Source organism: Nannobrachium achirus, assembly GCF_963921795.1.
Source record: "Nannobrachium achirus genome assembly, chromosome: 19".
NCBI classification, from domain to species: Eukaryota; Metazoa; Chordata; class Actinopteri; order Myctophiformes; family Myctophidae; genus Nannobrachium; species Nannobrachium achirus.
In genome coordinates, this window is record NC_137826.1 from 43,493,104 (window position 1) to 43,511,810 (window position 18,707).

Genomic DNA, 18,707 nt, shown 5'->3' on the forward strand with positions numbered 1-18,707 from the left:
GTGGTTAAGTGGGTGTGCTGTGTTTTTAAATGTGTTTTCAGAATCAGTTTGAGGGCATTTGCTGATACAGAAATTCTCGTCCCGCTTTGGTTAATCGATAGAACTGTGTCAGACTTTATTGATTTGACTGTATAGGGCTTAATTAATTTAACTGTGTGAGACTTAATTGATTTGACTGATTGAACTGTGTGTAACTTAAAGGGGAACGCCACTCATTTTCAATATTTCAAGCCAAAGAGTCACTGATCACATTACCCCACAATCAATCCTCCAGTTCTAAGCAACACAGAAGGGGGGTTACAGTTCAAGTGGTAAATATATGAATCCAACCTACACAGAGGATAGTGCTGTCAAACAAGTCTAGCTGTATAAGAAATCCATGGACATTTTAAATCTGCAGCACAATTTTATAGGATATGTAGTCGGGGTCCCTGCTTCATCTCTCTCTCAGCTAAGGGGTCATTGGCCTGAAAAACGCTGAAGACCCCTCTTCTAGTGTATGTGCTCACCAAGGCTCTGCATCTCCCGTCTCTCCTCTCCTCCCCTCCCCTCCCCTCCCCCAGGTACCAGGGCCGTGAGGGCTGGGCCCCGGCCTCCTACCTGAAGAAGGCCGACATCCTGGCCCAGAAACAGTCGGCGGGCGCTGCTGCCCACACCAGCGCCAGCACCAACGACCTGGACGGCTTCTCCCGACAGAACCAACAGAACAACGCAGCCAAGGACAACAGCGCCAGAGAGAACAAACTCACACCTTTCTCCGATAACAACAAGCGTCTCAGTACGTGTATTATGCATCAGTGAATCATGACATAATTTACAATTCAAGCACTGAATGCAGGATATAGGCCTACTGTACTGTACTTCATGCTAGACCTCAGGAAAGAGAGGGGCTAGCTTCTTTGTTTTCAATGGAAAGAATGTATTGTTGTAAACGATAAGAGCTAGTAATTCAATTTATTCCAATGAATTCAAGATGGCAATGTTTCAATCCGTCTTGCTAATGTTGTTCACCACAAGCCCATGAACAGCTCCAAAGTGTTTTATAAAGTGCAAATCGGAATAAGCACCATGAAACTTAGTGGTTGCGGAGTTGCTTAGTGCTAAGAAAGCAGTGGCTCTTTTTAACCACTATCCTTTCCTTTTACAGAAGCAGGATTAAGACAAAGACTTCCACCACGCAGGGATCTCACCATCGTGAGTACAGATTGCACATTCATCAACTGTTCTCCATCAGACAACATTGATCCTGTCTGACTGTCTCCTAGACACAGCGCCTGCTTTCCAACTGTGTAGTCCTGGGCTGATGTTTTATGCCTTTTGATTTATTGATTGAGGAATTTATTAGAAGTTTGATAGGAAAAGGTACAGTTTCATGACAGTACAGTTCACTGATACAATGTCAACTAAAAGGAAGGCTTATTAGTTATTTTCCATTGGAATCCTTATATACCTGTAAAATATGCCTAACCTAACTTTATTCCTAATCTTAACCTCAGAAAGATATGCTTAGTCCTAAAGTTATATCTGACCTATTCTCAGTAAAACAAATACAAAAATAAAAATCTCTGCAAGTATGTTTTCCGGCGACTCTACCGGCTACCCTCTGTCTTTTTGCCCACTCTTCTTCTGGATCAAACACTCCCTCCCTCCCCTCTGTCCTTGTTTTATCACCATCCTTTCCTTTCTTCATGTCTCTGTCCTTCATATTCCCATGTCTCCCTCCCCCACGCTGTAGCCACGCGGTGTGAACCTGCCCAAACCACCCGTCCCTCCCCAGGTGGAGGAGGAATTCTACACCATAGCAGACTTCCAGACCACAATCCCTGATGGGATCAGCTTCCAGGCTGGAGTTAAAGTAGAGGTGAGAGAGTGTTTTACTTGCATTAGCAAGCCTCCACACTAGTGTCTGTCAGGTCTGGGTTTGTTGCGACCGAAGGTCGCATATACTCTGAAGAACCGTGTCACTTGAGTGTCCTTCCTTCCTTCCGTATCCTCGTGACCGTCCGTATCCTCTGTGATGTCAGTGTGATGTCAGCGAGTTGTGACATCACTTCCTGTACAGGGCGGCTACACGAAATGTGGATAACACTATATATGGAGATAGTCCAGTCCATCATGTCATATGGGACTACCGTCATAGAAAGTAGCCATTGTTAGGCCGGAGTCATTGGCTGTCTAAACATGGAGATGTGGATAACACTATGGAGATAGTCTAGTCCAATATGTCATATGGGACTACCGTCATAGACAGTAGCCATTGTTAATCCGGAGTCAATGGCTGACTGTCTGTACAGGAAGTGATGTCACATGACATACTTTTTATGCCCATATATGAGTCCTAACATGGAGATGTGGATAACACTATATATGGAGATAGTCTAGTCCAATATGTCATATGGAACTACCGTCATAGACAGTAGCTATTGTTAGGTCGGAGTCAATGGCTGTCTGTCTGACTGTCTGTACGTACAGGAAGTGATGTCACATGACATACTTTTTATGCCCATATATGAGTCCTTCTGTACCACATCTCCATGTTTAGGCAAACTCCACACAGAAAGGCCCTATCGCCAACCCAACCTAGGGTGTGAGCGATAGGGCCTTTCTGTGTGGAGTTTGCATGTTCTCCCCGTGTCTCCTAGGGTTGATACCCTCACAAAAACATGAACAAACTCCCCCCAGAATGACAACAACTAGAATCGTCAGAGAAACGCTGTGGTTGGCCAGATGGTCAAGAATTGGCGCGACCTCGCCCTTTAGGGCGAGGTCATTTGGACCTATACATGGAGAAATGGAGCAAACCTGTTTGGCCTAAACATGGAGATGTGGTACAGAATGACTCATATATGGGCATAAAAAGTATGTCATGTGACATCACTTCCTGTACAGACAGACAGCCATTGACTCCGGCCTAACAATGGCTACTGTCTATGACGGTAGTCCCATATGACATGATGGACTGGACTATCTTCATATATAGTGTTCTCCACATCTCCATGTTTAGGCCCTATCGCTCACACCCTAGGTGGGGTTGGCGATAGGGCCTTTCTGTGTGGAGTTTGCATGTTCTCCCCGTGTCTCCTAGGGTTGATACCCTCACAAAAACATGAACAAACTCCCCCCAGAATGATAACAACTAGAATCGTCAGAGAAACGCTGTGGTTGGCCAGATAGTCAAGAATTGGCGCGACCTCGCCCTTTAGGGCGAGGTCGCATGTCACCCTGAGGTCGCATTCCACCCTCAGGTGTCTTACTAGTATATCTCAACATGTCCGGTCTGGGTTTGTACATCTCAACATATTAAAGAAAAGGTTTTCTTAGTGACACATGGATAAAGGCAAGGAATTGTCTTTAGATAATTGAAAAATGCTTACATATATTTACAAATAGTAGCCCGGGTGTTTAATACGCAAAATTGATTTGGACCCCAGGCGTTTAAAAGAACCAGATGTCTATTTGCAACATTTATTTGCGTCTATTTGAACGATTTAGAAGACAACAGTGTTGTCTTCTAAATCCTTCTTCTAAATCAGTGGTTCTAAACTTAAGGACTGCCAAAATTACATGTATGTGGCCCCCCCAGCTAATATTTGAGTTAACAATGTTCGCTTTTAAAAAGATCTATTGAAAGACTTGCCAAAAAAATCGAAATCTTTCAAAAATAGAAGATCTACAAGCGCTGCCAGCTTGTATATCTGCTATTTTTCAATAGTTAAAGCATTAAATAATTCTAGCCCTAAATGGGTTACCAATATTCATGGCTAACTAATCTAAATGTTTGTCCAGGTGATTGAGAAGAACTCCAGCGGCTGGTGGTACATCCAGATCGAGGACAAGGAGGGCTGGGCCCCCATCACGTTCATCGACAAGTACAAGAAGACCAGCAGCGCGCTGCGCCCCAACTTCCTGGCCCCTCTGCCCAACGAGATGGAGAAACTCAGGATGGACGACAGCAACACTTCCGACGACTGGTCCGGCAACAACTGGTCCAAGCCTCTGCCGGACGAGCCCACCGTCGCTTCGGAGTCGTCCGCCCGGCCCAAGCTAAGAGACTGGAAGGCCAGCAGCACTAATAAGGCCCCCCCTGCTTTCACTGCAGGGCCCTTACCTCCGGCTCCACCTACCGCTCCGTCTGCCCCTCCGGTGGAGGAGAAACCGGCTCTTCCTCCTCGCAGAGAATCCATCAATAAGAGCATCGACATAGAGGTGGCAGAGAAACCCAGATCCGATCCCTCCAAACCGTTGCCTCCCAAGCCACCGGCTCCTGGGGTCATTGTGCCGCTGCTGCCCCCGAAGGTGGCCCCTTTCAAGCCGGAGAAACCGCCGGAACCCAAGAAGGACGACAAGAACAAGGCTCTGCACCTGAAGAACGAGATGGGGCTCGAGTGTGGCCACAAGGTCTCCGCCAAGGAGGTGAAAAAGTTCAACCTGAAGCCCGTGCCAAAGCAGCCGCCGAAGCCCAAACCCGAGCAGCCCGAGGATAAGCCGGAGGCGGCCGCGCCTGCCGTGTTCATGAAGCCCAAACCCATGATCCGGCCCAAACCCGTCCCAGCTGCCAAACCAGACCCACCCGCCGAGAACAAACTGGACATCACCAACCTGAGGAGCAAGCTGAGGCCTTCCAAGCCGGCGGAGGCTGCGGAGGCCAATCACCAGAACGACACCTCCCCGGCGACGAATAACTCCCGGCCCAGATCACCTCCCAGCTCTCCCCCCACCCACATCCCTTTCCTCAACAACGGCAAGTCGGCAGCAGACGAGCCAAAGCTTCCCCCGAAACAGCTCAACGGTCACGAAAACTCTGCCCCAAAACCAGCCGTGCCTCCCCACCACAAGGAGCCCCCGCAAAGACCCCCGGCTATGATTCCAAAGAGACCTCCCCCTCCCAAGAAGACGGACTCGTGCGGCAGCCCGACCGAGGCCAAGCCCCCGCCCCCGGTTCTAAGAGAGGACACGCCCAAGCCCGCGCCACCCGCGCTCAGCAGACCCCCTCCCCCTAAGCCCAAAGCCTTCGCGCAGCCCCCGCCCCGGGACAAGGAGAAGGAAGAACCCCCCAAGGTCAATAAGGTTCCCATCCCTCCCAAGCCCCAGCCAAAGAGCGACAAGCCGGGGCCTCCCAGGGACAAGCTTCCGCCTTTAATCAAGGAGGCCAGCAAGGACGAGCTGTACCTGGCGGTGGCAGACTTCGAGGGCGACGAGCAGACGTCCGGCTTCAAGACGGGCACCGTGTTCGAGGTGATGGAGAAGAACAGCAGCGGTTGGTGGTTCTGTAAAAATGTAGGAGAACGAGACATGGAGGGCTGGATCCCCTCCAACTACCTGAGCAAGAAGCCCTAGGTACTGAATGTCTTCCCAAACGGTGTAGCCCTTAAAATAAAAATAAAAATAGAAAAAAGGATTATAAAAATAAATATCGCTATTTTGTATTTAAAGTTTTTCTTAGGTACCTTTTTTTAATTGAGGCATTTTTGTTACATTCCATTTTTATAGTATTATAGAGAGTATGAACCAGCAATATCACTGTTTTGTTTTGTTTTTTGTAATGTTTACGTTTGCATTTTCCAAGTTGTTTTCATCAGCTTTTCGTGCCATATGTTACTCAAAGCCCACGCTATGTTCCGACTGGCAGCGCAAATCCCGTTTTTGGCCTCTCCCTAGTCTGAACAGCATTTCTAAAGATGTGTCTCTGTCAGACTGGACGCTAATAGTGTGTCGGATTGGTTATTCTCAGCAAGCGACACCATCGTATGAGTGTAAGCTAGTCTAAGCACTCATCGTCGATGTCGGGTGGAAACCTTGTATGTCCAAAACCGTTCATTTGCATATATCATTTTAAAAATGATTTAAACTAGTGAAAGCAGCCGATCTGCTTTTTTCAGTACTTTTGTGCGACGGCCTAGTATGATGAAGGCCTTTACTTTGCGAAAGAAAAGTACAAATTTGAAACTTGGAGATACGAAGATTCTCCCGACAGTGACGTCATACTTTGTGTCGTTACCACAGCAACCAATGGCGATTATGGCAACAATGTCTGAATACCGTATATATTTCCAAATAGTAGCCCGGGCGTTTAATTCGCAAAATTGAATTTTCGATACTTAACTTGCATCCATTTGAATGGCGGTCAATGCGCAATACGGTGTCAGACCCCCGGCGGGTATTTGGCGCCTGGCGGCTGTTTGCCCCCTGCGATTATTTGGAAATACACAGTACACAAATCGGGTCTGATCACCTGCACATGTCAACGTAGACAGTCAGTCCTAAAGGTCACATTCGAGAAACCATTCTTATTTGCCTGCCGTCTGAACATTCATTCATTTAGTAAAAAAAGCCTCGAGCAGCAGAGCGTCTTGCCTACACCCACGCCTTCTATGATAATGTGCCTCAATGTAATAATATGCAAACTGCTTCAGTGCTTAGATATGCAATTGTGATAGTCCGTTTTGGATCCTAAAATAGTGCTCAAATGATTTGCATTCATGTCAATGTAATATACATGGGGGGGGGGGGGGGCTAGGGGAAGCCTCCATTAGATTCAGTCACTTTGTTCACATCAACAAACAGAAAGAACTGAGAACATTTCCGCTATCAGAATCGCGACTGTAGAGCTGATATAATGAGCAACATTTTTACTGGTATTTTCATGTCGCCACAATGTTGTTTTTTTGTTTAGTTTTTTACTATTCTTAAAAAGTATAAAGTTGCAGTGATTTTTTAGCAGATGTGCACCTTTCCTGTCATTACTGTTGAGGTTGGTGTTTGTGAGTTTTAATGTGTGCATGTGCTTAAAGTGTGGGAGAATTTAACAGAACTTCAGTTCATTTGTTTAGCCACAGTTTGTAGACCCTGGCACAAAATGGGGGTCTGCAGCCAAATACATATTCATTTAAGTTTGAGAACCACTGCACTAATTCCAAGTGAGAATTAAGAAAGAACACTAACACAAAAAAGGAATGATTGTAAAGAAACATATTTTACCTTCACAAAGCTCTCACACTCTTATCGAATCACAATTATCTTGATTTGCACATTTGCATGCCTACTCTAGCAGACATCTAACCTTTGTGTAAGATATGGGAGATCCATGGTGATTTGTGCAATGATTTACAGTATTTACAGTGAGTGTACAGTCTGCTTTTTACAAACCGAATTTTGGTGCTCTGAGGACAGCGAAATATGACCAATGTACAAAAAATAATATTTTACATTAAGGCTTGACTGGTCTCAAGCGTGGTCATAATAGCGAAATAGTTGTAATTGTACAGTAATGTTTGGTTGCAATCATAATTGTTGTGTTGTGACTTTCCTCCAATGGCCCATCCACAATGTTTTATTGTGTTGTGATGATGGTATTATGGGGGGAGGAAGAAGGTACAGGAAGAAAGTTTGAATGGGAAATGCTTACTGGAGAAAACACATTTTATCTCCCGAGAGACTTATCATAAACGCACGTTGTGCGTTTTTCAGAAATGCAGTGGTGGACAGTAAACTATTAAGTACAACTTCTTTATTTCCATATTCTAACTTTTGGTGATTTTTTTTTCCTTAAATTAGCGACGTCCTACTTGATCATACACTACAGCGTCACACAAAAGCGCCAAGTAGCAGATCCACAAGCTCCAAACGCGGCTGTTTGAATATAGAAAATAGCCAATCTGCAAGCTCACAACGCATCACCAACCATGAGGATTGTAGTGAGCATGTAGAGCGTCTATTTTCATTATTGGTGGTATAGTTTTTGAATGTTGGAAATTGAAATCTTTCAATTTTGGGAAGGGGGGGGGGGGGGGATATGTACATTTCAATACAGAATATATCATAATATGATATAAATACAAATAAACTTTACTTTGTAAGTATTTTAAAAGCATGCATACTTTTCAATACATACGTATTTGTACAAGTAAGCACACCAGTCAAACTCAAGTACACATTTCGCAGAGCAACTTTTACTTGTAGTTGAATACTATTTGATCAGGTTGTATGAGTACTGTGGTTGAGTACTTTGTCCACCACTACAAAAATGCATATTATGCATTTGAAAGAATGAAGTATTGGAACACACATTTCATAATGTGAAACAACATTTCATATTGTTGCTAATTTTTTGTGTTTTTTCGAGCTTGTAGATCTGCTACTTTTGCTACTTTTGGATTTGAATTCTGTAAAGTAACAGTTTGGGATATAATGAGGTGTACACCCGACAGAGACTCTCATTTCATTTTTCACCCTCCACGTTGGTTTCTGCATTTTATACTATTTTATTTTCAAATGTAATATTTATGGAATAAAAATAAATGTCTTCGGTGGGTCATTGACAAGGCTGGGTGTTACTGCTCAAAGATTCATTTTCTGCCCCCCAGTTGCTATAACTTTGTATCAACCTTCACCAACTCCAGTCCAAATGTTTTAATTTGCCCCCTTTTTTTGCAGATTTGTGTGCATCTACAAATGTTTGTCGATTGACTTACAATTACCTACAATGCATGAAACAAATGGGACTTTTATTGGAATCTCCATTTCCACAGTGGAAATTTGGAATCTCCATTTCCACAGTACTACAGTATGTGTTATTTGTATTTTTTTGTTTTATTTTTTGCTCATGTACTTTCCTCTTGTTCTTCCTTTACTTTCATATAAAGTGAATAAACATTTCAATTTTTTCAAGTTTACAAGGATTTAAATTTTATCCAAATACAGCACCAACACAGCGAGGGCCCTATTTGTGCCGAATATATATATTTCATGAGTTTTCATCTAAGTACAAGAGGTGTTTTAAACTAACTAACATGGCATCAAACAAAAACAGGTATCAATAAAGTACAACCTTGACAGTGGCTAAAGGGCAAGACCACTTTGGTAGAATTGTGTGTTGTGTAAAACCACCTGTCCTTGGTTCTGGCGACTGATAGTCCTTCCAAAATATGTGATATATATGTGTTACGTTTTTCATTTATTTCTTCACAATATGGTTCCTTTGTGAATTCTTATTGAGCATCAGTTTAAATGGTGCATTTATATAGCGCTTTTATCCAAGGCGCTTTACATAGATTTAGTTTAGTTTAGTTTATTTGCACATTATTAAAAGAACACATGGATCAACAAAATAGAAAAAAGACAAAACAATACATCATAAAGAAATAAAGACAAAATAAAAATAATGTGCCGGAAAGGCCCAAAAAAAAACATGAAGGGCTTGTCGAGTGGCCTTCCTAAAAGCTATCATTCAAGCTTAGAATCATCTTTACAAGAAAATGAAAAATAGTTATTACCAATAATACAATTATGAAATACTGTAAGTATTCATTGTAAGTATAGATTGTGCATTCTATTCACACACGATGGTGGAGGAAACCATGCAAGGCACCAAACTGCTCACCGCGAGCAACTAGGGGTTCAGAGTCTTGCTCAAGGACTCTTCGACATTAACACAGGGTGAGCCCGGATTTTAACTGGGAACCCTTCGTGATCTAATGTGGGTTTCTCCACCCCTGAGCTATGCTGCCGTTTAGCAGTCTTATTGTTATTTTACATTACATAAATACCACTAAACACCAGTGTCTGTTGATACTGAGGGTAAATAGGATTCACTAACTCTGCAACCAAGAACTTAATCTTAACATAATATATTTTCCTGTGTTCTATTGAATTTTGCACCAATGATTCGCCATGCAACTCCTTGCACCGTTTTAAGGTCAACCCCACCAAAGCAACTGCCATAATGGTTGCATGATGTTGCAAGGCCAATCATTGGTGTCAGGGCATGACATTAAGGCTTAAGGCGTTCGTCTCGAAGAGCTATACAACATACTAAGAGACAGGCGCTTAAAACCTATTGGTGTCCGAGTTATCGTACTTTGAAAATTCTAGGATTGCATTTGTCGAAAAAAAGTAGGGTTCCAGGGGTCGCACAGCAATGTGTCACACATCCACACGTTCGTCTCGACGAGCTATACAACATACGAAAAGATAGGCACTATCGGAAATGCAAGACTTAAAATCAATGTTTTGACGCCTTACTATAGTCTTATGTAATTTCGGGGGTTTTGAAGACAATCTTAAAAAAATGAATTAATTTCACATCCACGCGTTCGTCTCGAAGAGCTATACAACATACTAAGAGACAGGCGCTTAAAACCTATTGGTTTCCGAGTTATTGCACTTTGAAAATTCTAGGATTGCATTTGTCGAAAAAAGTAGGGATCCAGGGGTCGCACAGCAATGTTTCACACATCCACACGTTCGTCTCGACGAGCTATACAACATACCACAAGATAAGCACTACAAAAAAAAGTAGGGTTCCAGGGGTCGCACAACACGTTTGTCTCGACGAGCTATACAACATGACAAAAGATAGGCACTATCGGAAATTTAAGACTTAAAATCTATGTTTTGACGCCTTACTATATAGTCTTATGTAATTTTTGGGGTTTTGAAGACAATCTGAAAAAAATGTATTAATTTCATATCCACACGTTCGTCTCGAAGAGCTATACAACATACTAAGAGACAGGCGCTTAAAACCTATTGGTGTCCGAGTTATTGCACTTTGAAAATTCTAGGATTGCATTTGTCGAAAAAAAGTAGGGTTCCAGGGGTCGCACAGCAACGTGTCACACATCCACACGTTCGTCTCGATGAGCTATACAACATACCAAAAGAGAGGCACTATCGGAAATTTAAGACTTAAAATCTATGTTTTGACGCCTTACTATAGTCTTATGTAATTTGGGGGGTTTTGAAGACAATCTTAAAAAGATGAATTAATTTCATATCCACGCGTTCGTCTCGAAGAGCTATACAACATACTAAGAGACAGGCGCTTAAAACCTATTGGTTTCCGAGTTATTGCACTTTGAAAATTCTAGGATTGCATTTGTCGAAAAAAAGTAGGGTTCCAGGGGTCGCACAGCAATGTGTCACACATCCACACGTTCGTCTCGACGAGCTATACAACATACCAAAAGAGAGGAACTATCGGAAATTTAGGACTTAAAATCTATGTTTGACGCCTTACTATAGTCTTATGTAATTTCGGGGGTTTTGAAGACAATCTTAAAAAATGAATTAATTTCACATCCACGCGTTCGTCTCGAAGAGCTATACAACATACCAAAAGATAGGCACTATCGGAAATGTAAGACTTAAAATCTATGTTTTGACGCCTTACTATATAGTCTTATGTAATTTTTGGGGTTTTGAAGACAATCTGAAAAAAATGTATTAATTTCATATCCACACGTTCGTCTCGAAGAGCTATACAACATGACAAAAGATAGGCACTATCGGAAATTTAAGACTTAAAATCTATGTTTTGACGCCTTACTATATAGTCTTATGTAATTTTTGGGGTTTTGAAGACAATCTGAAAAAAATGTATTAATTTCATATCCACACGTTCGTCTCGAAGAGCTATACAACATACTAAGAGACAGGCGCTTAAAACCTATTGGTGTCCGAGTTATTGCACTTTGAAAATTCTAGGATTGCATTTGTCGAAAAAAAGTAGGGTTCCAGGGGTCGCACAGCAACGTGTCACACATCCACACGTTCGTCTCGATGAGCTATACAACATACCAAAAGAGAGGCACTATCGGAAATTTAAGACTTAAAATCTATGTTTTGACGCCTTACTATAGTCTTATGTAATTTGGGGGGTTTTGAAGACAATCTTAAAAAGATGAATTAATTTCATATCCACGCGTTCGTCTCGAAGAGCTATACAACATACTAAGAGACAGGCGCTTAAAACCTATTGGTTTCTGAGTTATTGCACTTTGAAAATTCTAGGATTGCATTTGTCGAAAAAAAGTAGGGTTCCAGGGGTCGCACAGCAATGTGTCACACATCCACACGTTCGTCTCGACGAGCTATACAACATACCAAAAGAGAGGAACTATCGGAAATTTAGGACTTAAAATCTATGTTTGACGCCTTACTATAGTCTTATGTAATTTCGGGGGTTTTGAAGACAATCTTAAAAAATGAATTAATTTCACATCCACGCGTTCGTCTCGAAGAGCTATACAACATACCAAAAGATAGGCACTATCGGAAATGTAAGACTTAAAATCTATGTTTTGACGCCTTACTATAGTCTTATGTAATTTTTGGGGTTTTGAAGACAATCTGAAAAAAATTAATTAATTTCATATCCTCGCGTTCGTCTCGAAGAGCTATACAACATACTAAGAGACAGGTGCTTAAAACCTATTGGTGTACGAGTTATCGCACTTTGAAAATTCTAGGATTGCATTTGTCGAAAAAAGTAGGGTTCCAGGGGTCGCACAACACGTTCGTCTCGACGAGCTATACAACATACCAAAAGATAAGCACTATCGGAAATTTAAGACTTAAAATCTATGTTTTGACGCCTTATGTAATTTTGGGGGTTTTGAAGACAATCTGAAAAAAATTAATTAATTTCATATCCACGCGTTCGTCTCGAAAAGCTATACAACATACTAAGAGACAGGCGCTTAAAACCTATTGGTTTCCTAGTTATTGCACTTTGAAAATTCTAGGATTGCATTTGTCGAAAAAAAAGTAGGGTTCCAGGGGTCGCACAGCAATATGTCAAACATCCACACGTTCGTCTCGACGAGCTATACAACATACCAAAAGATAAGCACTATCGGAAATTTAAGACTTAAAATCTATGTTTTGACGCCTTACTATTAATAGTCTTATGTAATTTTGGGGGTTTTGAAGACAATCTTAAAAAAATGAATTAATTTCATATCCACGCGTTCGTCTCGAAGAGCTATACAACATACTAAGAGACAGGCGCTTAAAACCTATTGGTTTACGAGTTATCGCACTTTGAAAAATCTAGGATTGCATTTGTTGAAAAAAGTAGGGTTCCAGGGGTCGCACAGAAATGTTTCACACATCCACACGTTCGTCTCGATGAGCTATACAACATACCAAAAGAGAGGCACTATCGGAAATTTAAGACTCAAAATCTATGTTTTGACGCCTTACTATAGTTTTATGTAATTTTGGGGGTTTTGAAGACAATCTTAAAAAAATGAATTAATTTCATATCCACGCGTTCGTCTCGAAGAGCTATACAACATACTAAGAGACAGGCGCTTAAAACCCATTGGTGTACGAGTTATCGCACTTTGAAAATTCTAGGATTGCATTTGTCGAAAAAAGTAGGGTTCCAGGGGTCGCACAACACGTTCGTCTCGACGAGCTATACAACATGACAAAAGATAGGCACTATCGGAAATTTAAGACTTAAAATCTATGTTTTGACGCCTTACTATAGTCTTATGTAATTTCGGGGGTTTTGAAGACAATCTTAAAAAAATGAATTAATTTCACATCCACGCGTTCGTCTCGAAGAGCTATACAACATACTAAGAGACAGGCGCTTAAAACCTATTGGTTTACGAGTTATCGCACTTTGAAAAATCTAGGATTGCATTTGTTGAAAAAAGTAAGGTTCCAGGGGCCGCACAGCAATGTTTCACACATCCACACGTTCGTCTCGACGAGCTATACAACATACCAAAAGATAAGCACTATCGGAAATTTAAGACTTAAAATCTATGTTTTGACGCCTTACTATTAATAGTCTTATGTAATTTTGGGGGTTTTGAAGACAATCTTAAAAAAATGAATTAATTTCATATCCACGCGTTCGTCTCGAAGAGCTATACAACATACTAAGAGACAGGCGCTTAAAACCTATTGGTTTACGAGTTATCGCACTTTGAAAAATCTAGGATTGCATTTGTTGAAAAAAGTAGGGTTCCAGGGGTCGCACAGAAATGTTTCACACATCCACACGTTCGTCTCGATGAGCTATACAACATACCAAAAGAGAGGCACTATCGGAAATTTAAGACTCAAAATCTATGTTTTGACGCCTTACTATAGTTTTATGTAATTTTGGGGGTTTTGAAGACAATCTTAAAAAAATGAATTAATTTCATATCCACGCGTTCGTCTCGAAGAGCTATACAACATACTAAGAGACAGGCGCTTAAAACCCATTGGTGTACGAGTTATCGCACTTTGAAAATTCTAGGATTGCATTTGTCGAAAAAAGTAGGGTTCCAGGGGTCGCACAACACGTTCGTCTCGACGAGCTATACAACATGACAAAAGATAGGCACTATCGGAAATTTAAGACTTAAAATCTATGTTTTGACGCCTTACTATAGTCTTATGTAATTTCGGGGGTTTTGAAGACAATCTTAAAAAAATGAATTAATTTCACATCCACGCGTTCGTCTCGAAGAGCTATACAACATACTAAGAGACAGGCGCTTAAAACCTATTGGTTTACGAGTTATCGCACTTTGAAAAATCTAGGATTGCATTTGTTGAAAAAAGTAAGGTTCCAGGGGCCGCACAGCAATGTTTCACACATCCACACGTTCGTCTCGACGAGCTATACAACATACCAAAAGATAAGCACTATCGGAAATTTAAGACTTAAAATCTATGTTTTGACGCCTTACTATAGTCTTATGTAATTTTTGCGGTTTTGAAGACAATCCGAAAGACAATAATTAATTTCATATCCACACGTTCGTCTCGAAGAGCTATACAACATACTAAGAGACAGGCGCTTAAAACCTATTGGTGTCCGAGTTATCGCACTTTGAAAATTCTAGGATTGCATTTGTCGAAAAAAGTAGGGTTCCAGGGGTCGCACAGCAATTTGTCACACATCCACACGTTCGTCTCGATGAGCTATACAACATACCAAAAGAGAGGCACTATCGGAAATTTAAGACTTAAAATCTATGTTTTGACGCCCTACTATAGTCTTATGTAATTTTTGGGGTTTTGAAGACAATCTTAAAAAAATGAATTAATTTCATATCCACGCGTTCGTCTCGAAGAGCTATACAACATACTAAGAGACAGGCGCTTAAAACCTATTGGTTTACGAGTTATTGCACTTTGAAAAATCTAGGATTGCATTTGTTGAAAAAAGTAGGGTTCCAGGGGTCGCACAGCAATGTTTCACACATCCACACGTTCGTCTCGACGAGCTATACAACATACCAAAAGATAAGCACTATCGGAAATTTAAGACTTAAAATCTATGTTTTGATGCCTTACTATAGTCTTATGTCATTTTGGGGGTTTTGAAGACAATCTTAAAAAAATGAATTAATTTCATATCCACGCGTTCGTCTCGAAGAGCTATACAACATACTAAGAGACAGACGCTTAAAACCTATTGGTTTACGAGTTATCGCACTTTGAAAAATCTAGGATTGCATTTGTTGAAAAAAGTAGGGTTCCAGGGGTCGCACAGCAATGTTTCACACATCCACACGTTCGTCTCGACGAGCTATGCAACATACCAAAAGATAAGCACTATCGGAAATTTAAGACTTAAAATCTATGTTTTGACGCCTTACTATAGTCTTATGTAATTTTTGCGGTTTTGAAGACAAACTGAAAGACAATAATTAATTTCATATCCACACGTTCGTCTCGAAGAGCTATACAACATACTAAGAGACAGGCGCTTAAAACCTATTGGTGTCCGAGTTATCGCACTTTGAAAATTCTAGGATTGCATTTGTCGAAAAAAAGTAGGGTTCCAGGGGTCGCACAGCAATTTGTCACACATCCACACGTTCGTCTCGACGAGCTATACAACATACCAAAAGATAAGCACTATCGGAAATGTAAGACTTAAAATCTATGTTTTGACGCCTTACTATAGTCTTATGTAATTTTGGGGGTTTTGAAGACAATCTGAAAAAAATTAATCAATTTCATATCCACACGTTCGTCTCGAAGAGCTATACAACATACTAAGAGACAGGCGCTTAAAACCTATTGGTTTACGAGTTATCGCACTTTGAAAAATCTAGGATTGCATTTGTTGAAAAAAGTAGGGTTCCAGGGATCGCACAGCAATGTTTCAAACATCCACACGTTCGTCTCGACGAGCTATACAACATACCAAAAGATAAGCACTATCGGAAATTTAAGACTTAAAATCTATGTTTTGACGCCTTACTATAGTCTTATGTAATTTTTGCGGTTTTGAAGACAAACTGAAAGACAATAATTAATTTCATATCCACACGTTCGTCTCGAAGAGCTATACAACATACTAAGAGACAGGCGCTTAAAACCTATTGGTGTCCGAGTTATCGCACTTTGAAAATTCTAGGATTGCATTTGTCGAAAAAAAAGTAGGGTTCCAGGGGTCGCACAGCAATTTGTCACACATCCACACGTTCGTCTCGACGAGCTATACAACATACCAAAAGATAAGCACTATCGGAAATTTAAGACTTAAAATCTATGTTTTGACGCCTTACTATAGTCTTATGTAATTTTGGGGGTTTTGAAGACAATCTGAAAAAAATTAATCAATTTCATATCCACACGTTCGTCTCGAAGAGCTATACAACATACTAAGAGACAGGCGCTTAAAACCTATTGGTTTACGAGTTATCGCACTTTGAAAAATCTAGGATTGCATTTGTTGAAAAAAGTAGGGTTCCAGGGATCGCACAGCAATGTTTCAAACATCCACACGTTCGTCTCGACGAGCTATACAACATACCAAAAGATAAGCACTATCGGAAATTTAAGACTTAAAATCTATGTTTTGACGCCTTACTATATAGTCTTATGTAATTTTTGCGGTTTTGAAGACAATCTGAAAGACAATAATTAATTTCATATCCACACGTTCGTCTCGAAGAGCTATACAACATACCAAAAGATAAGCACTATCGGAAATTTAAGACTTAAAATCTATGTTTTGACGCCTTACTATATAGTCTTATGTAATTTTTGGGGTTTTGAAGACAATCTGAACAAAATTTATTAATTTCATATCCACACGTTCGTCTCGAAGAGCTATACAACATACTAAGAGACAGGCGCTTAAAACCTATTGGTTTACGAGTTATCGCACTTTGAAAAATCTAGGATTGCATTTGTTGAAAAAAGTAGGGTTCCAGGGATCGCACAGCAATGTTTCAAACATCCACACGTTCGTCTCGACGAGCTATACAACATACCAAAAGATAAGCACTATCGGAAATTTAAGACTTAAAATCTATGTTTTGACGCCTTACTATATAGTCTTATGTAATTTTTGCGGTTTTGAAGACAATCTGAAAAAAAATGTATTTCATATCCACGCGTTCGTCTCGAAGAGCTACCGTCGTCTCTGGTTGACTTTGTCACATTTCACTCAGGTTTTTTCATTTCACTTACGTCACACGGTCTACTGCCTTCACACACTTATGTCTTGCAATGTAGTTTCAAATACAGCCACGGGGTGGCACTTAGGAGTCAGCAAACATCAGCAGGATATATAATGTCTCATACAAGAAATGTATTTATCCATGACATGTTATGGAAAGTAAATACAAATGTTAATCAGAAACAGATTGGTTTCTTCTTTCCCCACCACAGTCATGCAATTTAGCTAAATTATGTTTTAATTAAGATTAAAGAAAATATTGTGTCTAAAAATGTCAAAAATCTTTCTTATTCTTATGTTCAATCACAATCAGAATTGGTTATGTTCAATCACAATCAGAATTGGTTTCTTACCTATGTCAACTACATTTGAATAATAATAGTTACCTACTCCTTGCACGAGGGAAATTCAGTATTTTCAGCCCAACCGATTTGCTGCCCACAAGGAGCACATGAGCAATTAGGAGTTAAGATTCTTGCTCAGGGACACACATCAACATTGCTACCATGGTCTGGAATTGAACCAGGGACAACCAGGGGCTCTGGATCCCCATGCGGGCTCCCTAACCATTCAGCTATGGAAAGTATGTAGTCTAGTACTTACCACTGACCATTTGAAATAAAAACAGTAACAAGGCAGCAGATCACCACTGCCCCTTAGTGGCGGACAGTTGAAAATCACATGACGTGCATGACATCCCTGACATGCCTGATCTGGGCAAATTACCCCAGGAAATGTGACAAGGTCAACCAGAGACGACGGTATACAACATACTAAGAGACAGGCGCTTAAAACCTATTGGTTTCCGAGTTATTGCACTTTGAAAATTCTAGGATTGCATTTGTCGAAAAAAAGTAGGGTTCCAGGGGTCGCACAGCAATGTTTCACACATCCACACGTTCGTCTCGACGAGCTATACAAGATACCAAAAGAGAGGCTCTATCGGAAATTTAAGACTTAAAATCTATGTTTTGACGCCTTACTATAGTCTTATGTAATTTTGGGGGTTTTAAGACAATCTGAAAAAAATGAATTAATTTCATATCCACACGTTCGTCTCGAAGAGCTATACAACATACTAAGAGACAGGCGTTTAAAACCTATTGGTTTACGAGTTATCGCACTTTGAAAAATCTAGGATTGCATTTGTTAAAAAAAGTAGGGTTCCAGGGGTCGCACAGCTATGTGTCACACATCCACACGTTCGTCTCGACGAGCTGTACAACATACCAAAAGATAGGCACTATCGGAAATGTAAGACTTAAAATCTATGTTTTGACGCCTTACTATAGTCTTATGTAATTTTGGGGGTTTTGAAGACAATCTGAAAAAAATAATAATAATTCATATCTACGCGTTCGTCTCGAAGAGCTATACAACATACTAAGAGACAGGCGCTTAAAACCTATTGGTTTCCGAGTTATTGCACTTTGAAAATTCTAGGATTGCATTTGTCGAAAAACAAGTAGGGTTCCAGGGGTCGCACAGCAATGTGTCA

General features: G+C 40.7%; 1 protein-coding gene across 2 annotated transcripts in view; it reads left to right on the top strand.

Moving 5' to 3' along the window:
* Nucleotides 1-8,553, top strand: part of sh3pxd2b (SH3 and PX domains 2B) — a 90,874-nt gene extending 82,321 nt beyond the window's left edge. For both annotated transcript variants that reach the window (XM_080749704.1, XM_080749705.1), the window contains 4 exons: nucleotides 564-778; nucleotides 1,148-1,194; nucleotides 1,736-1,861; nucleotides 3,787-8,553. In XM_080749704.1, the coding sequence (XP_080605830.1) occupies nucleotides 564-778; nucleotides 1,148-1,194; nucleotides 1,736-1,861; nucleotides 3,787-5,337 (1,939 nt within the window). In that variant the 3' untranslated portion in view covers nucleotides 5,338-8,553. The remainder of the gene's footprint in view (nucleotides 1-563; nucleotides 779-1,147; nucleotides 1,195-1,735; nucleotides 1,862-3,786) is intronic.
* Nucleotides 8,554-18,707: the final 10,154 nt, after the last annotated feature.